The 27,503-nt window shown below is 44.3% G+C and overlaps 3 protein-coding genes across 5 annotated transcripts; all 3 read right to left on the reverse strand.

Annotated features, from left to right (window-relative positions):
* Positions 1-281: 281 nt before the first annotated feature.
* On the reverse strand, positions 282-6,565 carry LOC133402805 (troponin I, fast skeletal muscle-like). Of its 2 annotated transcripts, XM_061676963.1 has the most exons (7): positions 5,078-6,565; positions 3,328-3,354; positions 3,173-3,209; positions 2,540-2,668; positions 1,334-1,423; positions 876-1,052; positions 282-389 (listed from the first exon to the last, which is right to left on the reverse strand). In XM_061676963.1, exons 2-7 carry the CDS (start codon positions 3,333-3,335, stop codon positions 294-296), a joined length of 537 nt encoding a protein of 178 aa, XP_061532947.1. In that variant the 5' UTR covers positions 3,336-3,354; positions 5,078-6,565; the 3' UTR covers positions 282-293. The 2 variants fall into 2 exon arrangements, with proteins under 2 accessions (XP_061532947.1, XP_061532946.1); XM_061676962.1 differs by lacking the exon at positions 5,078-6,565 and having other exon boundaries at positions 3,328-4,900.
* A 1,799-nt stretch (positions 6,566-8,364) lies between these two features.
* Positions 8,365-15,663, reverse strand: LOC133402804 (uncharacterized). 2 transcript variants are annotated; one of them, XM_061676961.1, is made up of 4 exons: positions 15,138-15,663; positions 14,981-15,061; positions 13,941-14,134; positions 8,365-12,971 (listed from the first exon to the last, which is right to left on the reverse strand). In XM_061676961.1, exons 1-4 carry the CDS (start codon positions 15,211-15,213, stop codon positions 12,174-12,176), a joined length of 1,149 nt encoding a protein of 382 aa, XP_061532945.1. In that variant the 5' UTR covers positions 15,214-15,663; the 3' UTR covers positions 8,365-12,173. The 2 variants fall into 2 exon arrangements, with proteins under 2 accessions (XP_061532945.1, XP_061532944.1); XM_061676960.1 differs by having other exon boundaries at positions 14,981-15,064.
* A 1,347-nt stretch (positions 15,664-17,010) lies between these two features.
* Positions 17,011-26,661, reverse strand: syt8 (synaptotagmin VIII). Its single transcript, XM_061676455.1, has 10 exons — positions 26,648-26,661; positions 25,614-25,789; positions 24,907-25,079; positions 24,445-24,540; positions 23,317-23,484; positions 22,029-22,196; positions 20,744-20,861; positions 19,266-19,399; positions 18,687-18,970; positions 17,011-17,467 (listed from the first exon to the last, which is right to left on the reverse strand). The coding sequence occupies exons 1-9, from the start codon at positions 26,659-26,661 to the stop codon at positions 18,734-18,736; spliced, it is 1,284 nt and encodes a 427-aa protein (XP_061532439.1). The 3' UTR covers positions 17,011-17,467; positions 18,687-18,733.
* Positions 26,662-27,503: the final 842 nt, after the last annotated feature.

The following is a 27,503-nucleotide window of genomic DNA, read 5'->3' on the forward strand; positions in this document are numbered from 1 at the left end:
GGAAATGCGGAACACGAGGATGAAGATGGGCAGCATCAAGATGAAGGTAACGCACACGATGAGGAGGAGGAGCCTGAGGATGAAGATGAGCGAAGGGTCCCTTCGGAGCGTCCCGGACGAACCTCCGCCCGTCTTTCAAAATCAAACAGATCCTTTGAATTTTGTTTTTTTTTTAATTGTGTGAAACTCGCTGCTGTTAAGCAAACAAATGCACGCGGAACTTATTTTTTCGTGAAGCCCCGCCCGCCCTGCGCTCGGGCGAGCCGTCCAATGAGAGGCCGTCCGGTCTGTCGCTAGGCGTCGCCCTCGAACATTTTCTTCCTGCCGTCCATGCCCGACTTGTCCTCGATGTTCTTGCGCCAGTCCACGACATCGCGCAGCTCTTTGTCCTGACAGAATTATTATTATTTTTTTTTAAACACACACACCAACATCAGTCTTCAATAATTAATCATCCAAATGATCACAATCAATATTCTAAGTAATTAAAATAATTCACTGAATTTTAATATATTTATATTCAGACATAAAATATGACTTCAAATATAAAAGCAATCACAGTTTTTAATTAATATATTTAATGATTATATTATTCCTTGACAAACACAAAAGTGCTAGTGTATTGATTTTCAATCATAAATTCCAATTATGTAAAAATCCTTGTAAAAATGAATTCTGAAAATAATGAATATTATTGATTAAATTGTTAGTTATTTCTTTCTTTCATAATTTAACAGAAAAAAACAGCACGTGTATGGAGTTTGTAACAATGTTAAGAAAAAAAAAATGTTTTTTTGTTTTTCCTTCTATTAAATGAATTCAAATGAAATTTGAATTCAAAGAAATAATTCAATGAGCGTGTTGTGACCTCTGACCTCGTCCTTGACCTCCTTCTTGACCTGCTTGAGGTTAGCCCGGAGCTCCACGTTGACGGTGTGCTTGGAGCCCAGCAGCGCCTTGAGCATGGCGTCGGCCGACATGCGCACCTTCTTCAGCGTCGGCTTCTTGAACTTGCCCGTCACGTCCTGGATTTTGATCTTCAGGTCTTCGATCTGGACCCGCCGCCACAGCAAACCAAATGGAATGGATTGCTCGTAAAAGACTGATCAAATCGGGAAAAAACCTGAAGCAATAGTATAGAAAAAAAAAAAGTCCATCCATCCATCCATCCATTTTCTGAGCCGCTTCTCCTCACTAGGGTCGCGGGCGTGCTGGAGCCTATCCCAGCTATCATCGGGCCAATTTGTCAAAAAATGTCCCCTTTAAGTGGTTCTCTCTTTGAGCTTGTGGAAAAACAATAAGACAAGTGTCCACCAGGGGGAGACAGACCTACCTCCTTGTTGGCCTTGTTGACCTTCACCTCAAGGTCGTAGCGCTCCTCGTCCATCACGTCGACCTTGTGGTGGATCGATCGGCAAAGCTCCTGCACACGCACAAACACGTCACTGGAGGACTACTTGTACAACTACACACACGCACACCACTTTACTACAATTAACATACACACCAACACACATCAGTAAGACACACAAAACACAGCCCCGCCCCAACACACACTTTAGTACACACAGACACCACTGTGCTACAACACACACACACACCACTGTTCCAGACACACACAGCAACACACTACTAAAACACAAAAAATACAGTCTCTCACACACACACACACACAGAGAGAGAGTAACAGACACACATGTCACTGTACTACACAAACACATCACTATACACGCACACACACAACAAAGTAACATCACTGTATGCACCCACACACATGCGTGCGCGCACACACACACACACACACACACACACACACAGAGCAATTCATCACCATAAAACACACACATCACTGGACACACACACACACAACACAGTAAGACATCACTGTAAAACAAACACAGAAACACAGTAGCACACGCACACAGTCACACATCACTGCACACCTATACACAACAATACATTACTGTAAAACACACACAGACACAGTCAGTAAACCAGACAACACAGTAACACACACAAAGTAAAGGCTTCTTTATTCTCGCGCTGACGTCATTGCTGTTATCCCGCGCGCAGTTTGCCTTTATACTCGAGTGCAGTTTTGAAAACGTTCTGCAGTTCACCTCCAAGTCGGGGTTGTCGCTCCGGCTGCTATTGGCTAGGACGCCACGGGGGGAGTTTCCTCTGCATTTTTTGGGGGCCATTTCCGCTAGCCGTTTTTTACTTTCCTTTCCGTGACAAGGAACAAAGCAACAACAATGGCGACCGTGGAACAGTGTCTGCTGGAACAATTGGACCGAGATGACATGATGATACATTTAATGAAGCTGCAAAATCCATCGAGTAGGCGGCGGCGTAGATGGCACGTAGAACCGAGGGGCACGCTGCGTACGTCATCACAGCATGTGACTAAAACGGACCAATCACGAGAGCTGCTCTCTGCGGCGTAGCAACAATTTCTGAGGCCTTAACACATCACACCACGGTAACAGAGACACACACAACACAGTAACACACACACAGGGCTAACGGCTGCACGAACCTGTAGCTCTAGCATGGTGTAGGGAATCACCAGCGGGGGGCAGCACTGGGCCATGTAGCGCATCCGCCCCTCCTCACGCTCCTGGGTCTCCTGCTCAAGGTGACCTTTAGCGATGGCCAAGATCACACTCTGAACACACACACACACACAGAGCGTGTAGGCACTCTAGTGTGTGTAGTAGTGTGTGTATAGTGTAGTGTGTCTGTAGTATAGCTGAGTAATGCACTCTAGTATGCATGTAGTGCAGTGTAGTACATCGTGTGTGTGTGTGTAGGTATGTAGTGTGCATGTAATATATAGTATAGGGGAGCAACTAATTAAATGTAACGACAACATGTAATCTCAGAGTAGAGCCTCCTTCACATCGAGAGGAGCCAGATGAGGTGGCCGTGGCATCTGATTCGGATGCCTCCCGGACTACGAACATTTTCAACAAGGTAACTTGCAGTATTAGCCCACTATATTTCCATAGTAATCTTCCCAAAACTGTATAGTGTAGTACTGTATAAATGTACTGTAGTATAGTGTATATGTATTGTAATGCCTCAGTAGTGTTGTGTGTATGTAGTTGTGCAGTGTGTATGGATTGTAGTGTAGTATATTGTAGTGGAGTGTTCTACGGTGTATTTGTACCTTGAGGTGATGTTTACGACTGGAAGACATTTTCTTCCTGAAAGAGTTGCACCCCAAAAAGAAAAAAAATATATATATATACAATGAATAATAAATAAAAAGACATAAAATGAAATACACAAAATGTCATTGCGTAAGGTGAAACAACAACTTACTCTGACATGTTGGCTCTCGAGATTTGCCTTCAAAAATAAAGAGGAGGGGGGAAAAAAATTAAGCAGCATTTTCATGTTGGCTTCTTGATTGTCAGCGCACACAAACTGGCAATAAAAACATTGACTAATTATAGTTGTCAAATAGAAATCATTCGTAATATGACGACAGCGTAAGTGTGATTCCTCAACCTCGCGTTACGTACGTTTTTTTAACTCGTCTTAAACATCTGCTGGTCCAAATGTGGAAGGTTCCTCGTGACAAGTTTGAAGTCAAGATGATTCACAGAAAACCTTTCAGACTTTAAGCGCTTCAAACACTTGACTGATTCACATTACAATCGCACTCATTATTAACATCACTCCAGAACCCCCAAGAACCCATAAGAACTACTCACAACCTTCCAGAACCACCACGTTTTCAGGTTATGGCATATAAATTGCTCATCGTGTCACCCAAAAACATGACAGAACATTAACTGTTTGAGGGAGCAAATTATTCGGTAAACACCTAGTGACAAAATCGTTAGCCAACAAAAAAACAATTCCGTCTGGAACAAGAGCAGACTTAACAAAAACGACAAAAATGTTCACTCGGCACGCCGGGCTAACTCAGGCAAATCTTTAGCTAGCTAGCGTCGAAATTTATTTATTTATTTTTTTTTTTTTCATTTTCATTTTCATTTTCTCCTCACGATCTTCGGGCGAGGGGCGGGGCACACCCCGAACCGGTCTCCAGCCAATCGCAGGGCAAATGGAAACAAACAACCATTCGCACGCACATTCACGCCTACGGGCAATTTAGAGTCTTCAATCAACCTAGCACGCATGGTTTTGGGATGTGGGAGGAAACCGGAGTGCCCGGAGAAAAGCCACGCAGGCACGGGGAGAACATGCAAACTCCACACAGACGGGGCCGGGATTTGAACCCCGGTCCTCACAACTGTGAGGCAGATGGGCTAACCAGTCGTCCACCGTGCCGCTCAATTTAAACAGATTCTGCTAAATCAAACATGGATTTTTTTAACATCCATTTAATGACAACAAAAGATCTTTGGGCACTGATTAGCATAGTGAGTTAAAAGTATGCTTCGGCGCAACGCTAAAAGGCGTAGCTAACAGTTGGTTTATAATATTAACAGTTAGTTGTAACAGGACATTGCTCCAAAAGAAAAGCCACAAAATAAACCAAAAGAGTGGAAAACTAAATAAACAAAAACTGAAGTATCTCAACACAGCTAAACCTTAAAACAACATTGCTGAACCACCAAAAACCCGACAGAACCTACCAACAAACAACTGCCAAATCTTCCAGAGGTAAAAAAAATAAAAAATTCAAGCTAACAGGCTAACGTTTAGCATCACCAACATTCCATACGTGAAGTAAACTCAATTTTTTAGCTACCTAGCACTAAACAAACAAGCTAGGCCGAAATAAACTAACTATTATTAGATATAGGAATTTTACAAAAAACTATTTCGTGACAATGAAACTTAACTAGCATAGTCCACTAAGTGTCCGCGTAGGCTAAGCAGTAGCAGGTGAAGCTAACAGTTGTACAAATCATTTGAATCAGTTTAATTACGAAATAAACGCAAAGCTCTACCAGAAAAATTACAATCAGATCCAAAAATGATTTTAAATGCAAAAAAAAAAAAACAAGCCAAGACAAGCAACCTTAACAAAATGACCAGAAACATGCGACAACACGAGCAGCAAGTCAGACAAAATGCAAATAAAAAGATTTCTTACCTTGGAAGAGACGAAAAGGAGTGATGACAAAAAAAAAACGAAGTTTGCTTTTCATTCCATCGTCTTTCTCTTTATGGACGTTGATTTTGTTCACAAACCAATCAGCTGGCGGCATCTGCGAGATGACACCATAAACCCCGCCCCTCCCAAAATAACTTGGATTCCCAAAGCCCCGCACCGGGCAGGAAGTGGAACTGATGCAAACCAACAAGATTCCGAAGAGGACAGCGCGGGGCTCTTAAACAGTGGGAGCAGAACATTCCAGATTTTAAAAGGATCAAAGTCGACTCGCGACAAAGAAAGATCGGTGAATAACTCAATTGGTTGTTGTCACTGTAATGCTCCCAAACAACAACCGCAGTTGTTTGTTTCGTTCAACTTAGAAATAGCACCAAACAAAGTAAGTAACGATTATGTTTAAACATCGCAGTGGGAACGCCGTCCATTAGTCAGCAAGTGCTAATGTGTTCGTCTCGGGGGAGGGCGGGGGTAGTGACAGACAAACTGCAGCATCTGCAGAAAAAAAAGAAAAAAGAAAAAGTGCATCAACGCCATCTTGGCAAACGACGATTTTTATTATTATTTTTTTTAAACTGCTAGCAATGTCTGCTATTACCATGATTAACATTCAAGTTCCTTCTACGATCGCCTACTGTGATAAACATTTTGCTCAAGAGAAATAAGGTTCTTGCTCCGTTAAACAGCAACTACCGGGGGGGGGGGTTATTTTTACATTCTAGTGAAAAATTAACAATATCAAGATGCTAAATCCCTCGTAGTCACAATTTGCGATATCTTCTGGAAATTCCTTCTGCCCTTACGTATCTCAAGCACAACTCAAATAAAATAACTTTCCCCCCCCCCCCCCCCCCCAAAATTTAAAAAATCCTATTCAAAAATACATTAAGAATAAATAAAATGTAGCAAAAAAAATACAAAAGAAAATGTGTTCAACAAGAAAATATAGACTAAATCTTTTGTTGGCGTACAGTGTTTTTTTTTCTTCTTCCCCCACACACATTTTCCTGGAATCCCGGCAAAACACGAGCCTGCGTTACACTTAAGTCCATCAAAGTCACTACGATAAGCAAAACAACCAACAAATTATAAATGACACGATCCAACAAAGAACTAATCAAAAAAGAGACCATTCATTACGACCAAATCCTTAGCCTGCGTGAGACGTTCAAGTCCAAATTCAACACAATAAAATACATTTCTCCCAAATTTTACTGAAAGATGACAACAATGCGTATGCATGTTTACATTCCACAGGATCCTGAAGACAATGGAGCATCCATCCATCCATTTTCTACCGCTAATCCGAGGTCGGGTCACGGGGGCAGTAGCTTTAGCAGGGACGCCCGGACTTCCCTCTCCCCAGCCACTTCATCCAGCTCTTCCGGGGGGATCCCGAGGCGTTCCCGGGCCGGCCGAAGGACGTAGTCTCTCCGGCGTGTCCCGGGTCGTCCCCGAGGTCTCCTCCCGGCGGGACGTGCCCGGAACACCTCACCGGGGAGGCGTCCGGGAGTCATCCGAATCAGATGCCCCGGCCACCTGATCTGGCTCCTCTCGATGCGGAGGAGCAGCGGCTCTACTCTGAGATCCTCCCGAATGACCGAGCTTCTCGCCATATCTCTAAGGGAGAGCCCGGACACCCTGCGGAGGAAACTCATTTCGGCCGCTCGTATCCGGGATCTTGTTCTTTCGGTCACGACCCACCGCTCGTGACCCTAGGTGAGTGTGGGAACGTAGATCGACCGGTAAATCGAGAACTTCGTCTTTCGGCTTAGCTCCTTCTTCACCACAACAGTCCTACACCACAACAGACTCCCCGAGGGACACGGTCGAACGCCTTCTCCAAATCCACAAAACACATGTGGACTGGTTGGGCGAACTCTCATGCACCCTCGAGGACCTTCCTTAGGGTGTAGAGCTGGTCCACTGTTCCACGGCCAGGATGAAAACCACACTGCTCCTCCTGGATCTGAGATTCGACTTCCCGACGGACCCTCCTCTCCAGCACCCCTGAATAGGAGGCAGAGGAGTGTAATCCCCCTGAAGTTGGAACACACCCTCCAGTCGCCTTTCTTAAAAAGGGGGGCCACCACTCCAGAGGCACTGTCCCCCGATGTCCACGCTTTATGTCTCCAAAGTGTTCTGTAAATTGACTGTTGTACTAGAGCGGCTCCAACTACCGGAGACAAATTCCTTGTGTGTTTTGGACATACTTGGCAAATAGATGATTCTGATTCCGATTCTGATTCTGATGTTGCAGAGGCGCGTCAACCAAGGACAGCCCCACAACATCCAGAGCCTTGAGGAACTCCGGGCAAATCTCATCCACCCCTGGGGCCTTGCCACCGAGGAGCTTTTTAACCACCGCGGTGACCTTAACCCCAGACACAGGAGAGCCCGCCTCAGAGAACCCAGACACTGCTTCCTCATGGGAAGGCGTGTCGGTGGCATTGAGGAGCTCTTCGAAGTATTCTCCCCACTGACTCACAACATTCGGAGTCGAGGTCAGCAGCGCCCCATCCCCACTATACACAGTGTTGATGGTGCACTGCTTCCCCCTCCTGAGACGCCAGATGGTGGACCAGAATTTCCTCCAACCGTCCAGAAGTCTTTTTCCATGGCCTCACCGAACTCCTCCCATGCCCGAGTTTTTGCTTCAGCGAACACCGAAGCTGATGGTACTCATCAGCTGCCTCAGGAGTCCCACAGGCAAAAAAAGCCCAATAGGACTCCTTCAGTTTGACGGCATCCCTCACCATTGGTGTCTACCAACGGGTTCGGGGATTGCCGCCCCGACCACCTTACGGCTCCGGTCGGCCGCTTCACCAATAGAGGTGCGAAACACGGTCCACTCGGACTCTATGTCCCCCGCCTCCCCCGGAATGTGAGCAAAGTTCTGTCGGAGGTGGGAGTTGAAACTCCTTCTGACAGGGGATTCTGCCAGACGCTCCCAGCAGACCCTCACAATATGTTTGAGCCTGCCATGTTGGACCGGCATCTTCCCCGACCATCGCAGCCAACTCACCACCAGGTGGTGATCAGGTGACAGATCCGCCCCTCCCTTCACCCGAGCGTCCAAGGCTTGCGGCCGCATGTCCGATGAGACGACCACAAAGTCGATCATCCAACTGCGACCTGGGGTGTCCTGTTGCCAAGTGCACGTGTGGACACCCTTATGCTTGAACATGGTGTTCTTTATGGACAATCCGTGATGTACACAGAAGTCCAATAACAGAACACCGCTCGTTCCACGAGGATCATGGCTATGCAGCATTTACGATTTTACCTTGACACGGATTTTAGAAAAAACAACAAAATGTTAACATGTCAGCTTTTAATTAATGAACAGTACAAATGTGGCCGGACCACGGAGGAATCACCTGAGAACATTGAGGAGCACCACATTCACTTTCACCTTCACCAAAGACGTTGGCGCCGACCCAGAAAACAAAAAAAAAAAGCGCTAATATATTACAGGCTCTGCCCACAAAAGCTCACGATTGTACCCCAAAAATGTAAAGTCGACTTAGACAGCACATATCGAGATAAGGTGCAAATGTCACATCACAAACCCAACCAAGAAGCCACATTGTTTTCACACTGGTAGCATAGCCACCACTAGCCCCTTCAACCGATGTTAGCATCCTGTTGCCACGGTTGAAATGATCAATTTTGTAAATATTTGCATATATCGTAAAAGGTTTGACATATGGTGGCCTAAAGTTGACTCCTGACAACTTGAAAAATGTTAGCAGTTTTGTCATAATTGTAACAAACTGCATTTGGAAGCTAGCCTGTGTGCTGTACATTTGGAGCCTAACTGAAATGGGAAACTTAACGAAAGAGTTCCTGTTGATCAGAAAGTTTTTGGTTGGTTGCTAAATATCGGCTCGCCTCGTACAGTTGTGCTCACCAATATTGGCACCCCTTCATTTTTTTGCATAAACTGTACAGTCGCTTAATAATAAATGGAAATGTACCAAACATCTTTTAAATGGAGATGGGTTTTTTTTGTTTTGTTTTTTCCAACTTAGATTCGAAGAAAAAAACTGAGAACCGCACGTGCAGCAATTTTCGGCAGCTCTCAATATTTGCTTGCACACCCTTTGGCAGCGATGACAGCCTCCAAATATTTCTTGCATCCATCTGGAAGCTTTTTGCACTTAACAGGTAGTATTTCCCCCCACTCTTCCTTTGCAATTTTTCTTGAACATTTGGATAGTTTTTTTTCACATTTGCAGATTTCAGCTCCCACCAAAGTTTCTCAATTGGTTTGGGATCAGGACTCATTGCTGGCCATTTTAAAACAGTGCATTTTCCCCGCTTTTCAATCATTCCTGCATGCTTTTGGATGTGGGCTTTGGGTCTTTGTCTTGCTGGAGGACCCATGATCTTCACTTCAAACAAAGTTCGCTTACACTGGGTAAGACATTTCCGTCCAAAATCTCTATTTTTCTGTGACACAGTCAAGGCCTCCAGTACCAGATGTGGCAAAGCAGCCCCACAGCATGATGGATCGTCCACCATGCTTGACTGTTTATTTTCCTTCAAGGCTTCATTGCGGAGTCTGTAAACATACTGTTTGTGTGTATTGCTGAAAAGCTCTATTTTAATTTCATCTGCCCAGAAAATGTTATCATTTGCTCTTTTGTATCAAATACAAGTTCTCTATAGGAAAAAAAGATTTCACTTGATTCATTTTCGTCAGGAGTTAGTCCACATTTAGTACTTCAACTTCATGGGTACTAATAATGGTGAGCACGACTGTAAATGATGATTCAATTGTTTTAATGTCAAAACTGAAGCATTATTTTGACTTTAAAAGAATTTAAAGTTTCCATTTAAATAAGTGTCTTCATGTTTACACTTTCAACCCAAATTCCCCTTTTATTTGGTTTATTTTATGTTAGCAATTTATGGAAGAGAGTATTAAGTAGACAGAAAAAAAGGAAAAAATACATTTGAAAAATGAATAAAAGGTGCAATGTTACCATAAAAACATCATATTGAAGTTGAAATATCAGGATTAGCAGATTCAAGGATATTAGCATTATAAATTGTATCTTACAGAAAAAAATGGAATAGTACCAGAAGTTTGTTTTTTTTATTTTACGAAAATAATTACCAGAAAATTTGTTAAAAAGAGACTGAAGTTGGAATATTCACTGAAAAAAATGTTAGAGGATAGTCTGAATATTTTTAAAAAGTTGCACTTTGAAAGTGAATGAAAACGTTTTTATAATAGAAAAAAAAGTTGCAACAATGAAAGAGAATAGGTCGAAATAGCAGAAACAAGTTGAATTTTCTAAAATAATTATAATACAGTCGTAGAAATACCAGAAAACGCGCGCAGTTCTGAAAACGTACTGCAGTTCACCTCCAAGTCGGGGGTGTCGCTACGGCTGGTGTTGGCTAGGACGCCACAGGGTGGAGTTTCCTCTGCATTTTTGGGCCATTTCCGGGAGCCGTTTTTACTTTCCTTTCAGTAACAAGGAACAAAGCAACAACAATAACGACCGTGGAACAGTGTCTGCCGAACAAGTGGATCTAGATGACCAGATGATGCGTGTAATGATGCTGCAAAATCGATCGAGATGGCGCCAGCGTAGATGGCATGTAGAACCAAGGGGCACGCCGAGTACGTCATCACAGCATGTGAACCTAAAACGGACCAATCACGAGAAATGATCTCCGCGGCATTCGAGACACTAACTATTTTCGTCGTTTTGTATTTTAGCGTGGTGCCAAATCAAATCAAAACAAAATGTTGCTATGGTAAAGCACACGAATTTCAGAAACTCCTTTCAAATCACCAGAAAACATTTAACAATATTCACATTAAACAACTCTGATCAAATCAAATAGTTCAGAGGTCCGAACGGTGCACAACAGAACTTAGCAAGTGTTCTTCCTCACAGAGGACAGCTCAGCATGTGCGAGTGTCCACGTTGTTATTCAGCAGCAGACGAGTACCGCTACATCGGATCAGAACATCCACAAAAACACCTTACAGAGAATCAGGAAGATAAAACCATAGTTCTTGGAGAGGATCGAGTGGAGGCTCGATCCACGAGACATTGCACTGAATTGGCCCGCCTGGTACCACAACCACATCTCCTGAGATGTGGTTCTACAGTTGGAGATCATCATTGGCTCATCTCTAGAATCAGAACCAGGTCTAACACAAATCTCCTGAGATTATTGTGATGGATGGAAGTCTTAGGTAGGGAACACTCACAAAAGATCAACTGGAGGTCCATGAGACGCCACCTGTTACCAGAAGCACATATCTGGAAACAGGAGGAGGTTTCACTTGTCTTGAGATGTTGGGATGGAATTAAAAAAAATAAAATAAAAATTCTTCAGGAGAAACCACTTCCAAAAGATCAAATTGGAGGTCTACGAGACACCACCTGGTATCAGAAACTACTTTCACACACCGACTGCAATGTGGTGATGGAGCTACAAAACAATTCTTAGGGAGGGAACACTCAAAAAAGATCAACTGGAAGTACATCCACAAGACATTGCTGGAACAAAAGATCAACTGGATGTCCATCCATGCGATAACACATCACAGCGATAACTAAGACCAGGTCTCGAACAGCTCCTGAGATACTGTGTTGAAGTAAAAGACAATTCTGAGGGAGGGCACACTCAGAAAAGAGCAAATGGAGGTTTACGAGACACCACCCGGGACTAATGTTACACATCTCCTGAGATGTGTGACGGAGCTACCATGTGGTAGCAGAAGCACACCTCTGGAACCAGAACCAGGTTTCACTCATCTCTTCAGCTGTTGGGATGGAGCTAAAAAAACAATTCTTAGGGAGGGATCACTCTCAGAAGATGAACTGGATGGCCATCCACAAGACATAGCCGGACCACGTGGTACTAGAACCACGTTCGTGTCAATTAAAGAGTTTTACACAAATATCAAGTGGAGGTCCAAGACACACCACACGGTCACAGAAGCACATCTCGGGAATCAGAACCAGGTCTCGAACATCTGCTTAGACGTTGCAGTGAAGTTCAGGCGGGATGACGAGAGCTTTTCGGCGATCTGGCTCAGGGCGAATCAGGTCCAGGCCACCTTCCTGGATATGGCCTGCTTGAAGCTCTCCGAATCGACGTCCCCGGGCCTGAGCGTCCTCTCCAGGCTGACCAGCAGGTTGCGATGACACTCACGGATATTGACGGGATATTTCGCTCTGAGGAGCTCGTACGCCGCCATGAGCCTCATGTTGCGTTTGAGCATCAGGTACTGGATGATGCAGGTGGGCGCCAGTGAGAAGCCGTCCCCACAGTGGACCAGAACCCGCTTGCGTTTCCCAGCCGAGGCGTGGATGCACTCGTTGATGTCCTCGAAGCAGCGCTGCTTGAAGTCGCCGATGTCCACCTTGAGGCGGGACCAGCTGTGGCGGGCCCCCCGCGAGCACGTGCAAGGGATGAGGCTGAGAGTGGGCGGCGCCTGGCCCGGGGCGCTGCTCATGTCGATGATGCAGTCGATGTTGTTACGGCAGAGCGCCCGCCCGTTATAGGCCGCGTTCAGGTTGCCCACGTAGATGTAGTCTGTCACCTTGGAGATGACCGGCTCAAAATGCCGTGGGGTCCCCCCGCAGCCCTCGACCTCCCCTCGGGGCGGCTCGGGGACTCCGGCCGGGCCCGTGGCCGTCCGCCGATTGTAGTTGCGTAGTTTCTTGGAGCCGGACCCAGACGTCGGGTTGGAGTCCGATTCGGAGCTGACGTTCCACGGTGCAGAGAAGAGCGAGAAGCGCCCGGCCGCCTTGGACGGGCCCCCCGGGGCACAGAAGAGGGACGCCCGCTCCAGGGAGCCCGTACTGCTGCTCGCACCTGCGCTGTGGGCCTGGTCCATCTGATGATGACATCGCAACACGCCGTCACACGTTTAACCGCCTCCAACACCATTTTGTCATCAGTTTCAGTCAAATGTACTATGCTATCCATTATTTGTTTATCTTTATCATCTATTGCTACATGAAAATCTGACAGTAATTGACACACCCTAAAAAGGTTTATGATTATGTAGTAGGCGAGCACACCAAAAGGAGCAGCACAGTATCCACTGAATGCTGCAAAAACTCTTATCCATTCTATTTATGTCATAACTGCATGTTTTTATAAAGTATATTATTATGAACTCCAGCGCTATTCATTTATAAAGCATTTAACTTTTGGGGGGGAGGCCGGAAAAGATTAATGGCATTTCCATTCATAACAATGGGGAAAGATGATTTGAGATGACTCTTTTCAGTTACAAGCATGCGGATGGAACAAATTCAACTTCTACCTCAATGCACCACTGTGCGTTAGTTTTAGACAGGGTTTTGTCCTGGGCACTGAAACAGCCAACAGATTGAGTTTTTCAGCGACACACGAAAGCTACATTCTGCAAAAACCCGCGAGAAGCAAATTGCAAATAGGCGGGGGAACATCAGTAAGGTTTTAAAAAATCTAGTTTTTTTTTACTTAATAAAAACAGGATAAAACATAGCCTAATTGTTTATGTTTTTAATTGTATTTTTAAATAATTTTTTGAATTTGAAAACACCTGCCACACACTACTTTTAAAAAGTTAGGGAAATTAGGCTTTGGACTCCCATTTTCCATCCATCCATTTTCTGTACCGCATATCCTCAAAGAACCTAAAATGCACTAAGCTTGCAGATAGATCAATTTGACCTTGAGTAAATCTTTGAATGTACTTGTCCAAGTGTTCAATGTTTTAGTACTCTTTGCGCTGAATATTTCTATATAATATGCTGCTTAGATATCACATGCCCCTCCCATCTTAGAGTAAGGCTTCCATTCTGTTAGCGGCGACCTGAGCTTTGAGGTTGTTCTTCCACTCCTGCGTGTCGAGAGCTTTGAAGCGTCCGCTGCTGTCGGACGACACCGACATGCAAAGGGGCCGGTGGTGATGGGCCCGGTGGGGCAGCTGAGGGGTGACGGCCCCGCTGGGGGCGGGCGGCACGTCCGCCACGTCTCTCCTACTCATCATCAGATTGGGACAGGAACCTGGAACACACGCAAAGATAGTATATACTGTACATGGATATTAATTTGGACTTCAGTGTCATAGACTTACGCAGGAATATTTTGTCAATGCTGCTTTAATAAACTGTTCAATAAAGGGACTGAAAGAGCACCAGCAACTGTTTCCATCCTCCTTCTATCCAAACCACCTGTTATGGATGAGAGTTCGTTCTAACTTGCAATAGTAGGCTATTTCAAATGAGCAAACAATGTTTATTTTACCGCAGACATCCAGTATGTAACTTAGAACAGTTGTACTTTGCAATGGATACATTAGCTTCTTTTAAGTGTGAAATGATCTCAACCTTTGGGCACGCTTTTATCCTGGTTAGCGCTTATTGCTACGTGAGTCCGCAATAACAGTCTGTATGGAAAAACAACCACCGCAAAACTTCACCATCTCGCGAAAAATCCGCAAATTGTTTGGTCAGCAGGTAAACTGCAGGGGGTCCAGCAGGGGTTCTGTGATGCTCTTGAGATGGTCCAGCATGAGGCATTCAAAGGATTTCATGACCACAGATGTCAGGGCGACAGGCCTGTAGTCATTCAGTCCTGAAATTGCAGGTTTCTTGGGGACTGAGATGTTGGTGGCACGTTTGAGGCAGGATGGGACTTCAAACAGTACCAAAGAAATTAGATAACACTTACTGTTGCGAGGGTAGAATTCTAAGGATTTGGACAAATTTAAGTTAAAAAAAAAAAAAAAAGTCTTTAAATTATTCATTGATTATTGCACCTCTAATTCATTTAAATATATGCAATGCCTGTTTAGGTTTGTTTCAATGCAAGCAATGAGTGACGGCTGGCTATAAAAATCAAAATACATACCAGCACATTCCAGGCGGCTAACGGATTGAATGTTGAGCGTGTTGTGGTTGGTGAAGATCTTGTGCAAAGTGCTCACGAGTCCTGCTGGAGAAGAGGAAGCCATGAGGGTTCCTCCTCACTTTGAACTCAACGACAGCATGCAAGAACTTGGACTTACCACAGCAGCGTCCATTGCGCTTCCTACTCGGCCGCTTTTCGGCCAGGATGGGGCACTCCGGCGAGCGGGCGTCCATGTCGGGCCTAAGCCTGCACACAAGGGCACAAGCATCCGCCGGCTCGGGCGGCGCGTCATCTTGTTGGCTGAGCCGAGCAACGCGTCACCTCCATCGGACGGAGTCGAGCGAGTAGCCGGCAAAGTGTGGTGAGGCGAGCTCACGTGCAAATCACGTCGCGTCTTCAGTGCATGCGAGTATGCGAGCCACGCCAACATGTTCGTGGCTGGTAGCAATTGGAGCCACTCATTTATACGCCGCTAGTTAGCGTTGCTCACCCTCCATGACCGTCGGAGCTTATTCCGCATTTGGCTCCGTTAAAGAAAAACACCTTTAAACTTCGGCAAGTTGCTGTTTAATTATTTCATTGCGCAATTAGGTGGGACGAGGGCTTACCGGCAGGCGAGCGAGCGAGCGAGCTAGCTAGCTAGCTGCTCCGCCAACACGGAAGCGCGTCTTGGGGGCGGGGTATGTTCTTCTTCGTCGTTGAATTCACTTCCGGGAGATGACGACAACTGCGAGGTAGAACTGCCCCGTGCAGGCTGGAGGCAGATTGCCGTTTTTCAAGTGTGCCTACGGTCAAGAGTGCTTCACGAATTAGTTGGCATGACCATCTAATTCTTATTATATATTTATTATTGAACTTATTTCAAGCGACACGGTGGTTAGCACATCTGCCTCACAGTTCTGAAGACCGGGGTTCAATCCCCGGCCCCGCCTGAAAATGGAAAACGAAAATGGAAAAGGGGGGAAAATATAGGTATCTAGTACTTCTCAAAAGTGCAAATGTCGGAGACAGTTGATCGAGGAACAGTGATGACGACGATGAATGAAATATTTAAGTCGCATTAAAGTAGAACATTACAACTCACTGTGTGTGTGTGTGTGTGTGTGTGTGTGCGCGCGCAGCAGCTTGTCAGAGCGTCCACAGATTTAGTGAAGCGTCGCTATCTCTCTCTCTCATTTAGTGTTTTTTGCCACCCCTCCTCCTGCGCTGTGTGTCATTGGAGCACTGGTAACCTGAAGTCACAGCTCATCCTCCTCTTCATGTGCTTTTGTCAAGGAGCAAGACGGCACGATCAACACATGCTTCTCTTCTTCGGATGATCACACGCTCAAATATAAATTGTGAATGACAAAGAAATCATATTATGCTGAAAAAAAACAGATTTGTCTTTCATTTGTTTGTCATTGTTCAACTGTCGCCCAGTACACATCCCCGATTTTCATGATACATTTATTTTGTTTCAATGTGAAATTGGAACTGTGATGCATAATTCATCATACTGTGTGTTGTTATATGTCTGGCAACAACATCATACTTCCCACGTTTCACTAGTTGTACAAATTTTATTGGAGCATAATTAGACTACATTGACGACTTAGCAAATACCAACATGCAACATCTTACATTACATTGAAATTTCTTTGAATCCCTCCTCAATGTCGCTCTTTGGTTCTGCTATACTACATTAATAATAGTGTTTGTGTCAGTGTTTCTAATCCAAAAAAAATTGAAAATATAAGTTCATAGACCTCGAGTTTGTTCCTTTTTTCCCACACAACTAACACTAATATAGGGACTGTATCTAAAATGTAATAATGCTCACTTTTGAGTGACACTGTCAAAGATATATTAATACGACTATTTATTATTACTCCACTTGTTTCTGCTATTTTGACCACTTATGCACATGAGGGTCAAAATAGTAACAGCAGCTCCTATGGAGATGCAAGGGTACAAAATGTTTAAAAAAAAAAGTCACAATTGCAAACGCCAGAACGCACAAGGGAAACGCAAACGGCACAACATCGCGACATTAAAAGCACAACACAGCGACGTGAAGGCACGCCGGAAGTGAGAGCGGGACTCCCTCGACCGTCTAATTCGGCGGGGTTACGGGTGCTCCGATTGCCAACGGACCAGAAAAAGTGACTGAGGCGGACAGTTGCACAAAGTTGGAAACGTAAGTAAAAGTAAGCTATTTTGGCGCCATTTCTGAAAGTAAGCACTTTTACATTGTCATTCATCATCACTATTCAAACTTCGTTTGTTCAAACTGATTTCGTCACTTGGTCCGTCGGCAAAATGGCGGACGAATAGTCCCGGCGCTCGGTTCCGGTGTATCTAACGCCACCGTGTTGTGGCGTTTGCAATTGTTCTGACCTGTCTGGGCCACCGTACGAGCGGGTGCACGAAGTGTCTTTAGCGCCCCCGCAGGCCATCGACATCACTGCACGCAGATGATGAGGCCCGGCAGGCGCTCTCAGGAGGCTTGAAGCAGCACAAAGAAGAGGAGGAGGAAGAAGAAGAAGAAGAAGACTGCAACTCAGCGTGATTGCTTCTAAGTGTACATATATATACATACACGGGCTCTTATGAAAAAAGATACGTGAGTCAATCTAAACAAGGGGTGGGAAAACTTTTGTGCTCCATTTGATTTTTTAAAACACACAGAGAAGCCAGTTTATTTATAAATGTGGTTTAAAAAAAACAAAAGAATCATAAATATGTATGTAAAATACTTTGTTTTAATAAAATAATAAATGCTCATTTGTACTTATTCTTTTAACTACAACCAATTACTCAATAAAAAAGTTTTTTTTTTTGTCTGTTTGTTTCTATTTATGTTTTATATTTTTTGTAATATTCATTACTACGAATTACTATTTATTAGGGCCTGCCCGATTAATTAGGCCTTCAAGTTTTTCGTTTTTTGCTGCTCAATTCAGATCCTAAACCAGGATGTCCATGTTATTCTTAGTCCGGAACTAAACATTTATTAATCATGCATAAATAATGTTTTGCCAGTAACGTCACTTATTGTGTTGCATACAGTTATGGCCCAAATTTAAAGATAAATCCATCAGTTAATGCATTTTTTTGCATGTTTTTCTACATGCAAATTCCTCTCTATTGTAAAGTTGAATACTAAGGGACAAAGTATTTTAAAACTGTCAAATAGTTTGTCTGTACTTTATATCTTTGTTGTGTAAGTGTTAAGGGACCAAAACTATCATGAATCATTTTTCAGAATGGTCGCTTCTATTTATTCATCCATCCATTTCCTTTACCGCTTCTCCTCACGTGGGTCGCGGGCGCGCCGGAGCCTATCCCGGGCATTTTAGGGCGGGAGGCGGGGTACACCCTGAACCGGTCGCCAGCCAATCGCAGGGCACATAGAAACAAACAACCATTCGCATTCACAATCGCACCTACGGGCAATTTAGAGTGTAATTAAAGTTATTTATTTGTGATTTTATGCCAATTATTATTTATTTGTGATTCTATGCTAATTACTATTATTATTATCATTATCATTTCTGTGAAAGTTTCTCCAAGTCAATGCTGGGGGAAAAAAATGCTCAAAACCAAAACTTGAGTTGAATAATGTCTTTTTTTTTTTCCTCTACAAAAGAAGAGGAAAAATGTGTTAAAATGGGAAATTGGATTTTTGTGCTGGGATAGAAATGTGTTCTTATCTTGTCTGTACCTCTGGCAGGGTTGGTCCAGAGCGGCCCCTGTGGGCATGGGGGCTCCTCAGAAGGGCATCTTCCTGGCGAGCGGTATCTTCTTCTTGAGGGCGAGGGCGGCGTTGACCTGCTGCGCCGACAGCAGCGTGTGCCACTGCGCCACGGGCCGGCGCGGGTTGGCCAGCATGTCGGCCCAGTGCCTCAGCCCGTTGCCCGACGCGTCGCAGCCCAGGAAGATCTTCCCCGTCGGGTCGTTGGGCGTCATCGGGTCGTGGTCCCACACCGAGATCACCAGGTTGACGCGCTGAGGGCAGATCCGCACATATATCCGCGACTTACAGCTGTTTCTTTAATGTTGGGTGTGCATTTATCGTGACTCATCATGAATAAATGCACACACAACATTCAAAAACACGTGTAAATCGCAGATATATTTGTGTAAATAATTTTGAGACAAATCTCTCCCCATTCTAGGTGGATGTTGATGTTGCCGGCCGCCATATTTGATGTGGCAAAGTGCAGAGATCAGAAAGGATGCCCGTGTGTGCGTGTACATAATGTCTCCACATACGTTGTGTGTATGTTTTGGCGCCCCCTACCTGAATTTGCGCCAGGGTGACCTTGAAGGCGAACCCCTCGTTGTAGTACGGGTTGAGCGTGTTCTTCTTGATGGATGTCTTCTTCTTCTTCCACTTGCGCTTGTCCAGAGCCAGCTGCACCTTCACGTACGGATCTAAACAACACAACAACAAAAATGACAATTGCTATTCATATTCATCACTAACACAGCGAGCGGCACGGTGGACGACTGGTTAGCGCATCTGCCTCACAGTTCTGAGGTTGCGGGTTCAAATCGAGCCTCGCTGTGTGGAGTTTGCATGGTCTCCCCCGCGCCTGCGTGGCTTTTCTCTAAATTGTCCATAGGTGTGTTTGTCTGTATGTGCGCCGCAATTGGCTGCCGACCCGTTGAGGGTGCACCCCGCCTCTCGCCCGCAGTCAGCCGGAATAGGCGCCGGCACGCCCGCGACCCGAGGTGAGGAGAGGCGGTACGGGAAATGGATGGATGGATGGCTGGGTCACTAACACGCTTGTGGTGACAATATTCCCGCATAAGGGAAAAACCAGCGATAATAACAATAGTTGATCGTGACTTCAACTTTCTTTGCTACTGCAAGTGCGTGTCTCATTACGTGTATCACACTGCCCCTCAGAGGCCAAGATGGGTACAGCAGGAGCAGCGACCGTCGATCAAACTAAACCCCGTTGCATCAAGGAGGTCAATACCTACTGTTGCCGATTATTGTTCTCTGTTTGAGTAATATCACTTGATCAAGCCTTCTCTAACATTCCATACTGCATAATAAGCAAAGTATGTATGATTATTGCGGAAATCGGATGGGATCGATATCAGTATTGGGCAAACTCAAGGCTGAAATATCGGTATCGGGAAGGAAGTGAAAAAGTTGGATCGGGACATCCCTAATTATAACCTAACATAGTGGGACAAACTCATAAATGTAGTTATATTACAATCTAAACCATTTTAACTTCGAGCGATTTGACTCGACCAAGTCAAACTAAAAGCTAGTCTAAATTCAACTACATCCTAACCGTAGCTAGAGGAGTTACCTCGCCGTAGTTTGTCCAGAATATAGTTTGACTCGGACCTAAACCTCATTGGACTAAATCCTAATCAGAATTTGACGAAAACCTAGTCCTTGTTCATCTACATCCTAAATCTAGCTATGGGAACACCAAGACCCAGTTGGTCCAGTATGAAGACCTAGTTTGACTTGAACCAAAACCTCGTTAGACTAGAACCTAGGCCAAGTTTGCCTATAACCTAAGCCTAGTTAGACAGCATCCTAAACCTAATTAGACTAGAACATAAAGCTAACACACACAAGCCCATGGACAACAGAGCAAGATCCAATAAATTGCGCTGATGTCATCCTGATCGCACCCACGTCAGAGCTGTTCCTAATATTTTGAACCTCTCATGTAGCTGTTCACTATGAGTCACAGGCCCCGCCCCGCTGAGGATCCAAGTCGTGATCGATCGATCGATTGATCTGACCTGAGCTTCCGTCCAAGTCGGTGCTCTTGAGGTTTTTGGCCTCCAGGATGACGACTGTCAGTTTGCTGGATGTCGGAACGTAACGCAGAGAGAAGCAGATCTCACCGAGGTTCTCCTCCTGGATTCGTTAGAAAAAAATGGGGTGACGTTCCAGAACTAGTTCTACAGGTTCTAGACTGACTTCATTAGGAAAATATGCAAATGACCCGTTGTGTTTTTTGGAACATAGTCGCCTGCTTACATTTTAAGTACTTTAAGATTTTGTTTCTAGTCTAACTAGGTTTAGGACGGAGTCTAACTTGGCCCATGTTCTAGTCCAACTCTGTTTAAGTTACATTTTAAGTAAATCTAGGTTGTAGTCTAACTAGTTGAGGGTCTAGCTTATTTTTGGATGTAGTCTAACTCAATTTAGGTTCTAGTCTAACTACCTTTATGATGTAATCCAATTTGGTCCAAATAGTCATTTGGGTAGGTAGTAGGTAGGTAAAGTAGTACTGGTCTAGGCTCTCTTCTAACTGGTCCTCTGTCGTTTAAGTAGGTCTAGTCTAACTCACTTTAGGTACTAGTCTCACTGTGGCGGCACGGTGGACGACTGGTCAGAGCGTCGGCCTAACAGATCTGAGGACCCGGACCCACACAGGCGGTGTGGAGTTTGCATGTTCTCCCCGTGCCTGTGTGGGTTTTCTCCGGGCACACCGGTTTCCTCCCACATCCCAAAAACATGCGTGCTAGGTTAATTGAAAACTCTAAATTGCCCGTAGGTGTGACTGTGAGTGCGAATGGTTGTTTGTTTATGTGTGCCCTGCGATTGGCTGGCAACCAGTTCAGGGTGTACCCCGCCTCCTGCCCGATGATATGATGACATTTGAGTGTAATATGATTCAGGTTCTAGTCAAAGTTTGTGGTGTTACAAGTACTATGTTCAAATCTAACTAGGTTTAGCTCCAAGACTAACCGGAGTTAGAAATCCAACAAAGTTTTAGTTCTGGCCTAACTAGGTTTAGTATGTTGTCTAAGTAGGTTTACGTTTAGGCTAGTCTAACAAAATGTAGGTTCTAGTCTAACTAGGTCTACATTCTGGTCAAACCACACCTAGGCTCTAGTCTAACTAGTCTACACTATTGTCAAACTAGGGCTTGGTTTTAAACTCACATTTAGTTTTTAGTGTAGGTTTAGGGTGTAGTCTAATTAGATTTGGGTACTAGTCTATGGTTCTAGTCTAACAAAAATTTAGGTTCTAGTCTACCTAGATTCAGATTGTACTCAGACTAGGTTTAGGCGTAACCTCCATGTTGGCAGGCTCGTGAAGGTCCCTCCACTCCTCGATGACGTGATTCCAGTCCACTTGTCCTAGTTTTAGGCGGAGCTCTCCGATGATGTCGTGTCGGGAGAAGCGGTCGAAGTCGAAAACCTGAAGCACAGCCGTCGACTTCACCAAAGACGCCTTGGAGATCTGATAACAAAATAAAAACACTTCATTGAACCTTCAACTCCATGTGGGTTCTAATCTTCTTTTACATACTGCAGGCTGATGTACTAAATTGATTTACATTCTGGAGTTCATGTCCTAGACCCACTGAGGCTAGGTCTAGACTAAACGAATATTGTAGGTCTAGGTTCCAGTCCAGCTAGGTCCAAGGTCCTTGTCTAATTCGATTTAGATTCTAGGCCAACTAGGTTTAGGATGTTACCGAGGTTTTGGCTCTTGTTTAACCGGGTTTAGGTTATTGTTTGACTAGGTCTAGTCTAGCTAGATTCAGTTCTCTAATCTAACTTGGTATTACGTCTAGATTTGGTGATGCAGAATGATCTTACAGTTGCATTCGAACTAGGTCTACGCCATTTCTAGCTAGTTTCAGGTTCTAATTTTATTTGGTTAGGTTTCGGTTCTAGTCTGAATTGGTTCGGTTTTAGTGGAGCTCGATTTAGGCTACAGTGTAACTACATGCAATGAGGGCCAGCAGATTTAAATTTGTTCTTTTCTAACTGGGTATAGGTTCTTCTTTGATTAGGTTTAGTTTAAAGTGTAACTTGGTTTAAGGTCTAAAATAATTATGTTTAGTTTAACTAAACTAAGTAACTAGGTCTTGTCTAGCTAGATTCAGGCTCTAATCTAACTTGGTAGAGCCTGTAGTCCAAAAAGGTATTGGTAAAGAGCTTTACAACCAAGCCTAAATTTGAGTCTGACTAGGTCTATGTCATGGTCAAATTAGGCCCAGTCTAACTAGTTTCAGGTTTGAATCTAATTTGGTTAGATTTAAATTATAGACTAAATAGATTTAGGTTTTAGTGTAGCTAGATTTAGACTCTAGTGTAACTAGATTTAACTTTCAGACTGACTAGATTAAGGTTATTGTCTAACTACATTCATGTACCATTCTCCCTGGGTAGGCCTATAGGTTCTAGTTTGATTAGGTTTAAGTTTGTAGTGTAACTTGGTTTAGATTCTAGTCTGAATATAGGGTAGGATGTCGCCTAGGTACAGCCTGTAGTCTAACTAGGTCTCCGCTCTAGTTTAACTAGATTTAGGTGACTGGAGCCTTGCTGTTTGTAACTTTTCCTCCTGGTGGTACCTGGAAGTTGAAGGTCTCGTTAAAGGTGGCATTGAGCGTGTTCTTCAGGACTTTGGTCTCACAGGTCTTGGTCTTGTCGGGTAGGACGTAGACCTTGACGTAGGGGTCCGAAGTTCCGCCCAGGTCCATGGCCTTCAGGCTGCTGGCTTTCTTCACGCCCACTGTTAACTAGACACACGCGGGCACGTGCCAGTGAGCCACGCGTCGGTACTATTTCAACAAAAGCGAAAACGAGGAAACCAAGGCTGAAAGAAAAATCTAAATTAAAAGTCAGCACTCTATTTTGCAAGCAAACAAACAACACTGCTGATAGACTGGATTGGATAGTTCAAGCGCAGACACTAGTTTAGCTTTTTTCGATTTTGTGCAATGTACTTCTCGTACGAATATCGATGATTAGCGATTTATGCTGCGTTGACACTGGACGCAAAGCGAACGTTCGACTCCGTGGCTCCACATCGCGTTTAGCCGCGTTAGCTAGCCAGCTATCGCTTGTAGGTAGCCGGGGCGGCGCTGGCCGCAGCTTTTGCTCGTGTCATCACAACATCCAGTATCGTTCGTCTCGCTTCGGTGACACAAAATCTTTTGCCCGAAACCCGAAAATGCTAACAAATGCTTTGTTAGCACGTGTGCTAATTTGTTAGCATCTGACCTTGTTCATTGACATGGATCCCCTCTGTTAGCAAGTGAGCTTGTTAATTTGTGTCTACTCATTTGTTAGCATGCGAGCTAAGCTTGTTTTTCAGTGTGTTGTTTTTTTTTTTTTTTTTTTTTTTTTTTTAAGAAGGTGAGCTCGTTAATAAACACGCACTCCTTAGTTAGCATGGAAACCTACGAATCAGTCTGTGCTCCTTTCTTGGCACGTGGGCTTGCCAATGAGTTTATTGTAAACTTATATTAGCATGTGCGCTCATCTGTTGGCATGCTTAATCATTACAGCTGCATTCAAATCTGCTCGGAAGTCAGAAATCTTTGACAAAGTTAACTCCAGAGCAAAATGTAAACAAAACAAAAAAAAGTCCTCTCGGTTTTGACTGGCACGGAATTGGTTGGGTAAGAGAGATTGTCGATAGTTTCAATGAAAAGGCCCCGTATGTTAGCGGGATGGTGTTCAAATCATTCGGTCACCTCAGCGAGCGCAGCGTTGAACTCCAGCGAGTACAGCAGTTTCCCTCGTGGCTGCTCGGTGGCGCCAGAGTTCACGTCACCAGCGCCGGGTTGAACCTGATATTGACAAACATTACGACTGCACCGAAAAAACCAACGACTGTTCCAAATAAACAACACGACAGTAGCAAACATCTCAAGTCTCTTCATGTCGGCGTTCCTCGCTCCTCATCACTCCCAACATTGAAAGCGACCCAGAAACTGTTCTTACGCCGCCATATTAAGGAGCATTGAAACGGTCCCCTCGCCCATTGCCCCGAGTGAGGCGCAAGTGCCGAACGCTCAAATTGTTACTTGGCGCACATACCGGATAAGAGAAACGAGAAGGGGCCAATCTGAACATCCCAAGCAAACAATATGACGGGTCACGCTTCCGAACAAACATTCCGATTGTCTGACCGACTGTCCGGTGGTTCTTCTCACCGGCTCGGCGTCGGTTCGTCCGCCGTGCGGCCGGAGTCGAACGAGGGCCTCCGGCCGCTTCTGCCGTCGCTTCTTCCTTCGGATTCTGCAGCAGCACACGCACACGCAACACACCGCGAGAGCGAGCGCGATCGCGCCCAACGCCAGCAGCAGGTAGACGGCCCACGGAGGCACTGCCAAACACGCTTCGGTTACTTCTTGGGCTCATCTCAAGTCGTTCTTCAAACGAAGAACAACCAGGAAGGGCGAGGAGTAGAACATACAGTAACTGTTCCACTAAAGTGTAGATAGCCCAAATTTCTACTCAAGGTAACAAACTGTATTTGTACTTCATTACTAGACATCTCTAGACAATTTGGCCTAAAACTGAACCTTGCGGTACACCCCAGGCAAGGGTAGTGGAGGATGAGCAATGAAAGTTTGTTGTTTTGTTTGTAGTCCCCAGTAAGTAGTTTAAGGTTCTAGTCTAACTAGGTTTGACCTTTAGTCCAGATTGAGGTCCTAGTCCAACTAGATTATGGTTCTCAAGTAGCAGTAGGTTCTACTCTAACTAGGTCTAAGTAATTGTAGGGTCTCGTCTTACTAGCTAGCCTAAGTAGAACTAGGTCCTTTTAGTAGGTATAGGTACTCGTTTGGCTGGGTTTGTGCCCTAGCTGAACTAGTTTTTCTGCCTATGTTGTAGCCAGGCGTGCGTGCGCGTAACCAACACGGAATTCTCCCGACGATTCCGTGTACGAAGTCGCTGGCTGTGGTGTTCGCGGCGAAGACGTCAGAGATGAATGAAGAGGACGAGGATGATGATGAAGAAGATGAAGGACGGAGCACATGAGATACCGCAGCGATGCTCGGCGACGACTTCATCGTGAAGTTGAGGACCGAGGGTCTGCAAGGGAGACGAGGAGGAGATCACAGCACTTACTTCGTAGAGTCAGAGGCGGTGCGAGACCGAACGGCGCCCTTGCGCGACGGGCGTCTATCGCGCGCCGCTGCCACTCGCGAATACAATAACTTTTATATCAGTAAAGTTTTTATTTAAATTCTGTGTGCAACACAGTCGAATTGAATCATTACTGTCGGTTCATTTTCCCCCCCCCCAATTGTTCCAAATACTCAACATTTTGAATTTATTCCTATAAAATAACTTTTTTTTCCTTATATTTTGACTTTGTGATTTTCATGTAATTTAATGACTTTACAGTTGTTTATTTGGATTTGGAGTTTGTCATTTATCGCACAAAAATTGTTAATTGGTTCATTGTAAATTATAACATTTACATTTTTAAAATAAACTTTTATAACTTTTTTTAATTTTTTGAAACATTTCAGTTGTCATTCAAGTCATAATACAATTCAAAATGAGAATGAATTAATTTGATCAAAATAAAAACATTAAAATGTAATGATTAATTACAAAATATTGACTATAAATATTGAAATAATATAGTATGTGTAATCTAACTTAAGTCATTAATCTAGCCTTTTTTGGGTCAGCTAAAATATATTTATTTGTATTCATTAAAACAATTGGTTTATTGAAAATGAAAAAAATGTAAAATAGACAATTGTACATGTTCATTTAAAGATCTATATCTGAATCAATCATTTGGTCCTTCATTATATTTAATCATTAATAATAGTAAAAAGCATCAATTATTTTGAAAGAAAATACGTGCCTATTTGACACCCACTTTTAGACACTTTTCACCCGTGCGTCCATTTCAAAAATCGAATGTCGCAGTACCTCGACCGTAGCATCATGCCGATGAGCGCAATTCACACCTACGGGCAATTTAGAGTCTTCAATCAACCCACCACGAATGTTTTTGGGGATGCGGGAGGAAAGCGGAGTGCCCGGAGAAAAGCCACGCAGGCACGGCGAGAACATGCAAACTCCACACAGGCGGGGCCGGGATTTGAACCCCGGTCCTCAGAACTGTGAGGCAGATGTGCTAACCGGTCGTCCACCGTTCTGACTAGTAATACATATAGACAACAAATTGATCGATAACTAGTTTTGAAATCAGAAGTTAAGGATAGTAGTTTTGTTCAACTGTTGCTCAAGTTACTGCAATAAAAAAGGGTTTTGGTAACAAAAAAAATGCTTCAATCTTAATGTAATTATTTATTAGGAAGGGCAATTTGGAATTTTGGTACAGATTTCAGCAGAACTCCTGGATGTTGATGCACATGCATGATTAAACAAATGATGTGGTGGCCCAGATCTGGCCCGCAGGCCTTGCGTTTGACTCCTGTGTTCTAGTCTGACTAGGTCTAGGTAGTCGTCTAACTGGAGTTCAGTTATAGGCCAAGTAGGTTTACGTCTTCACATAAGGTTTAGATTGTCGTCTAACTAGGTTCTATTCGAAGTCGGTTTAGAATCTAGCCTAACTTAGATCCTACTCTTACTAGATTTGGGTGTCGTCTCACTAGGTTTGAGGTCCGCTATAAATGAGGTTAAGTTGTAGTCAAACTAGGGTTAGGTTCTTATCTCACCAAGTTTAGATTCTAGTCTAACCTGGTTTGCGTTCTAGTCTAACTAGGACTAGGTGCTAGTCCGGCGAGGTTGAGAGTGTAGGCTTAACTAGGTTCAGGTTATA

This window comes from Phycodurus eques, chromosome 5 (assembly GCF_024500275.1).
Source record: "Phycodurus eques isolate BA_2022a chromosome 5, UOR_Pequ_1.1, whole genome shotgun sequence".
Classification (NCBI taxonomy): domain Eukaryota; kingdom Metazoa; phylum Chordata; class Actinopteri; order Syngnathiformes; family Syngnathidae; genus Phycodurus; species Phycodurus eques.

What these genes read in the sequence shown, in the direction of transcription:
- LOC133402805 (XM_061676963.1), bottom strand. An exon ending in GTCGTAAACATCACCTCAAG is followed by an intron (nt 2,669 to 3,172) that starts GTACAAATACAC and finishes GTGTGTGTTCAG; the next exon opens with AGTGTGATCTTGGCCATCGC. An exon ending in ACACCATGCTAGAGCTACAG is followed by an intron (nt 1,424 to 2,539) that starts GTTCGTGCAGCC and finishes GTGCGTGTGCAG; the next exon opens with GAGCTTTGCCGATCGATCCA.
- LOC133402804 (XM_061676960.1), bottom strand. Translation starts at nt 15,213, where the DNA reads ATGGACGCCCGCTCGCCGGAGTGCCCCATCCTGGCCGAAAAGCGGCCG. An exon ending in GCGCAATGGACGCTGCTGTG is followed by an intron (nt 15,065 to 15,137) that starts GTAAGTCCAAGT and finishes CCTCTTCTCCAG; the next exon opens with CAGGACTCGTGAGCACTTTG. An exon ending in TAGCCGCCTGGAATGTGCTG is followed by an intron (nt 14,135 to 14,980) that starts GTATGTATTTTG and finishes CGTGTGTTCCAG; the next exon opens with GTTCCTGTCCCAATCTGATG.
- syt8 (XM_061676455.1), bottom strand. An exon ending in ACGAGCCTGCCAACATGGAG is followed by an intron (nt 20,862 to 22,028) that starts GTTACGCCTAAA and finishes TAACGAATCCAG; the next exon opens with GAGGAGAACCTCGGTGAGAT. An exon ending in CGACTTGGACGGAAGCTCAG is followed by an intron (nt 19,400 to 20,743) that starts GTCAGATCAATC and finishes TGTGTTGTTTAG; the next exon opens with ATCCGTACGTGAAGGTGCAG.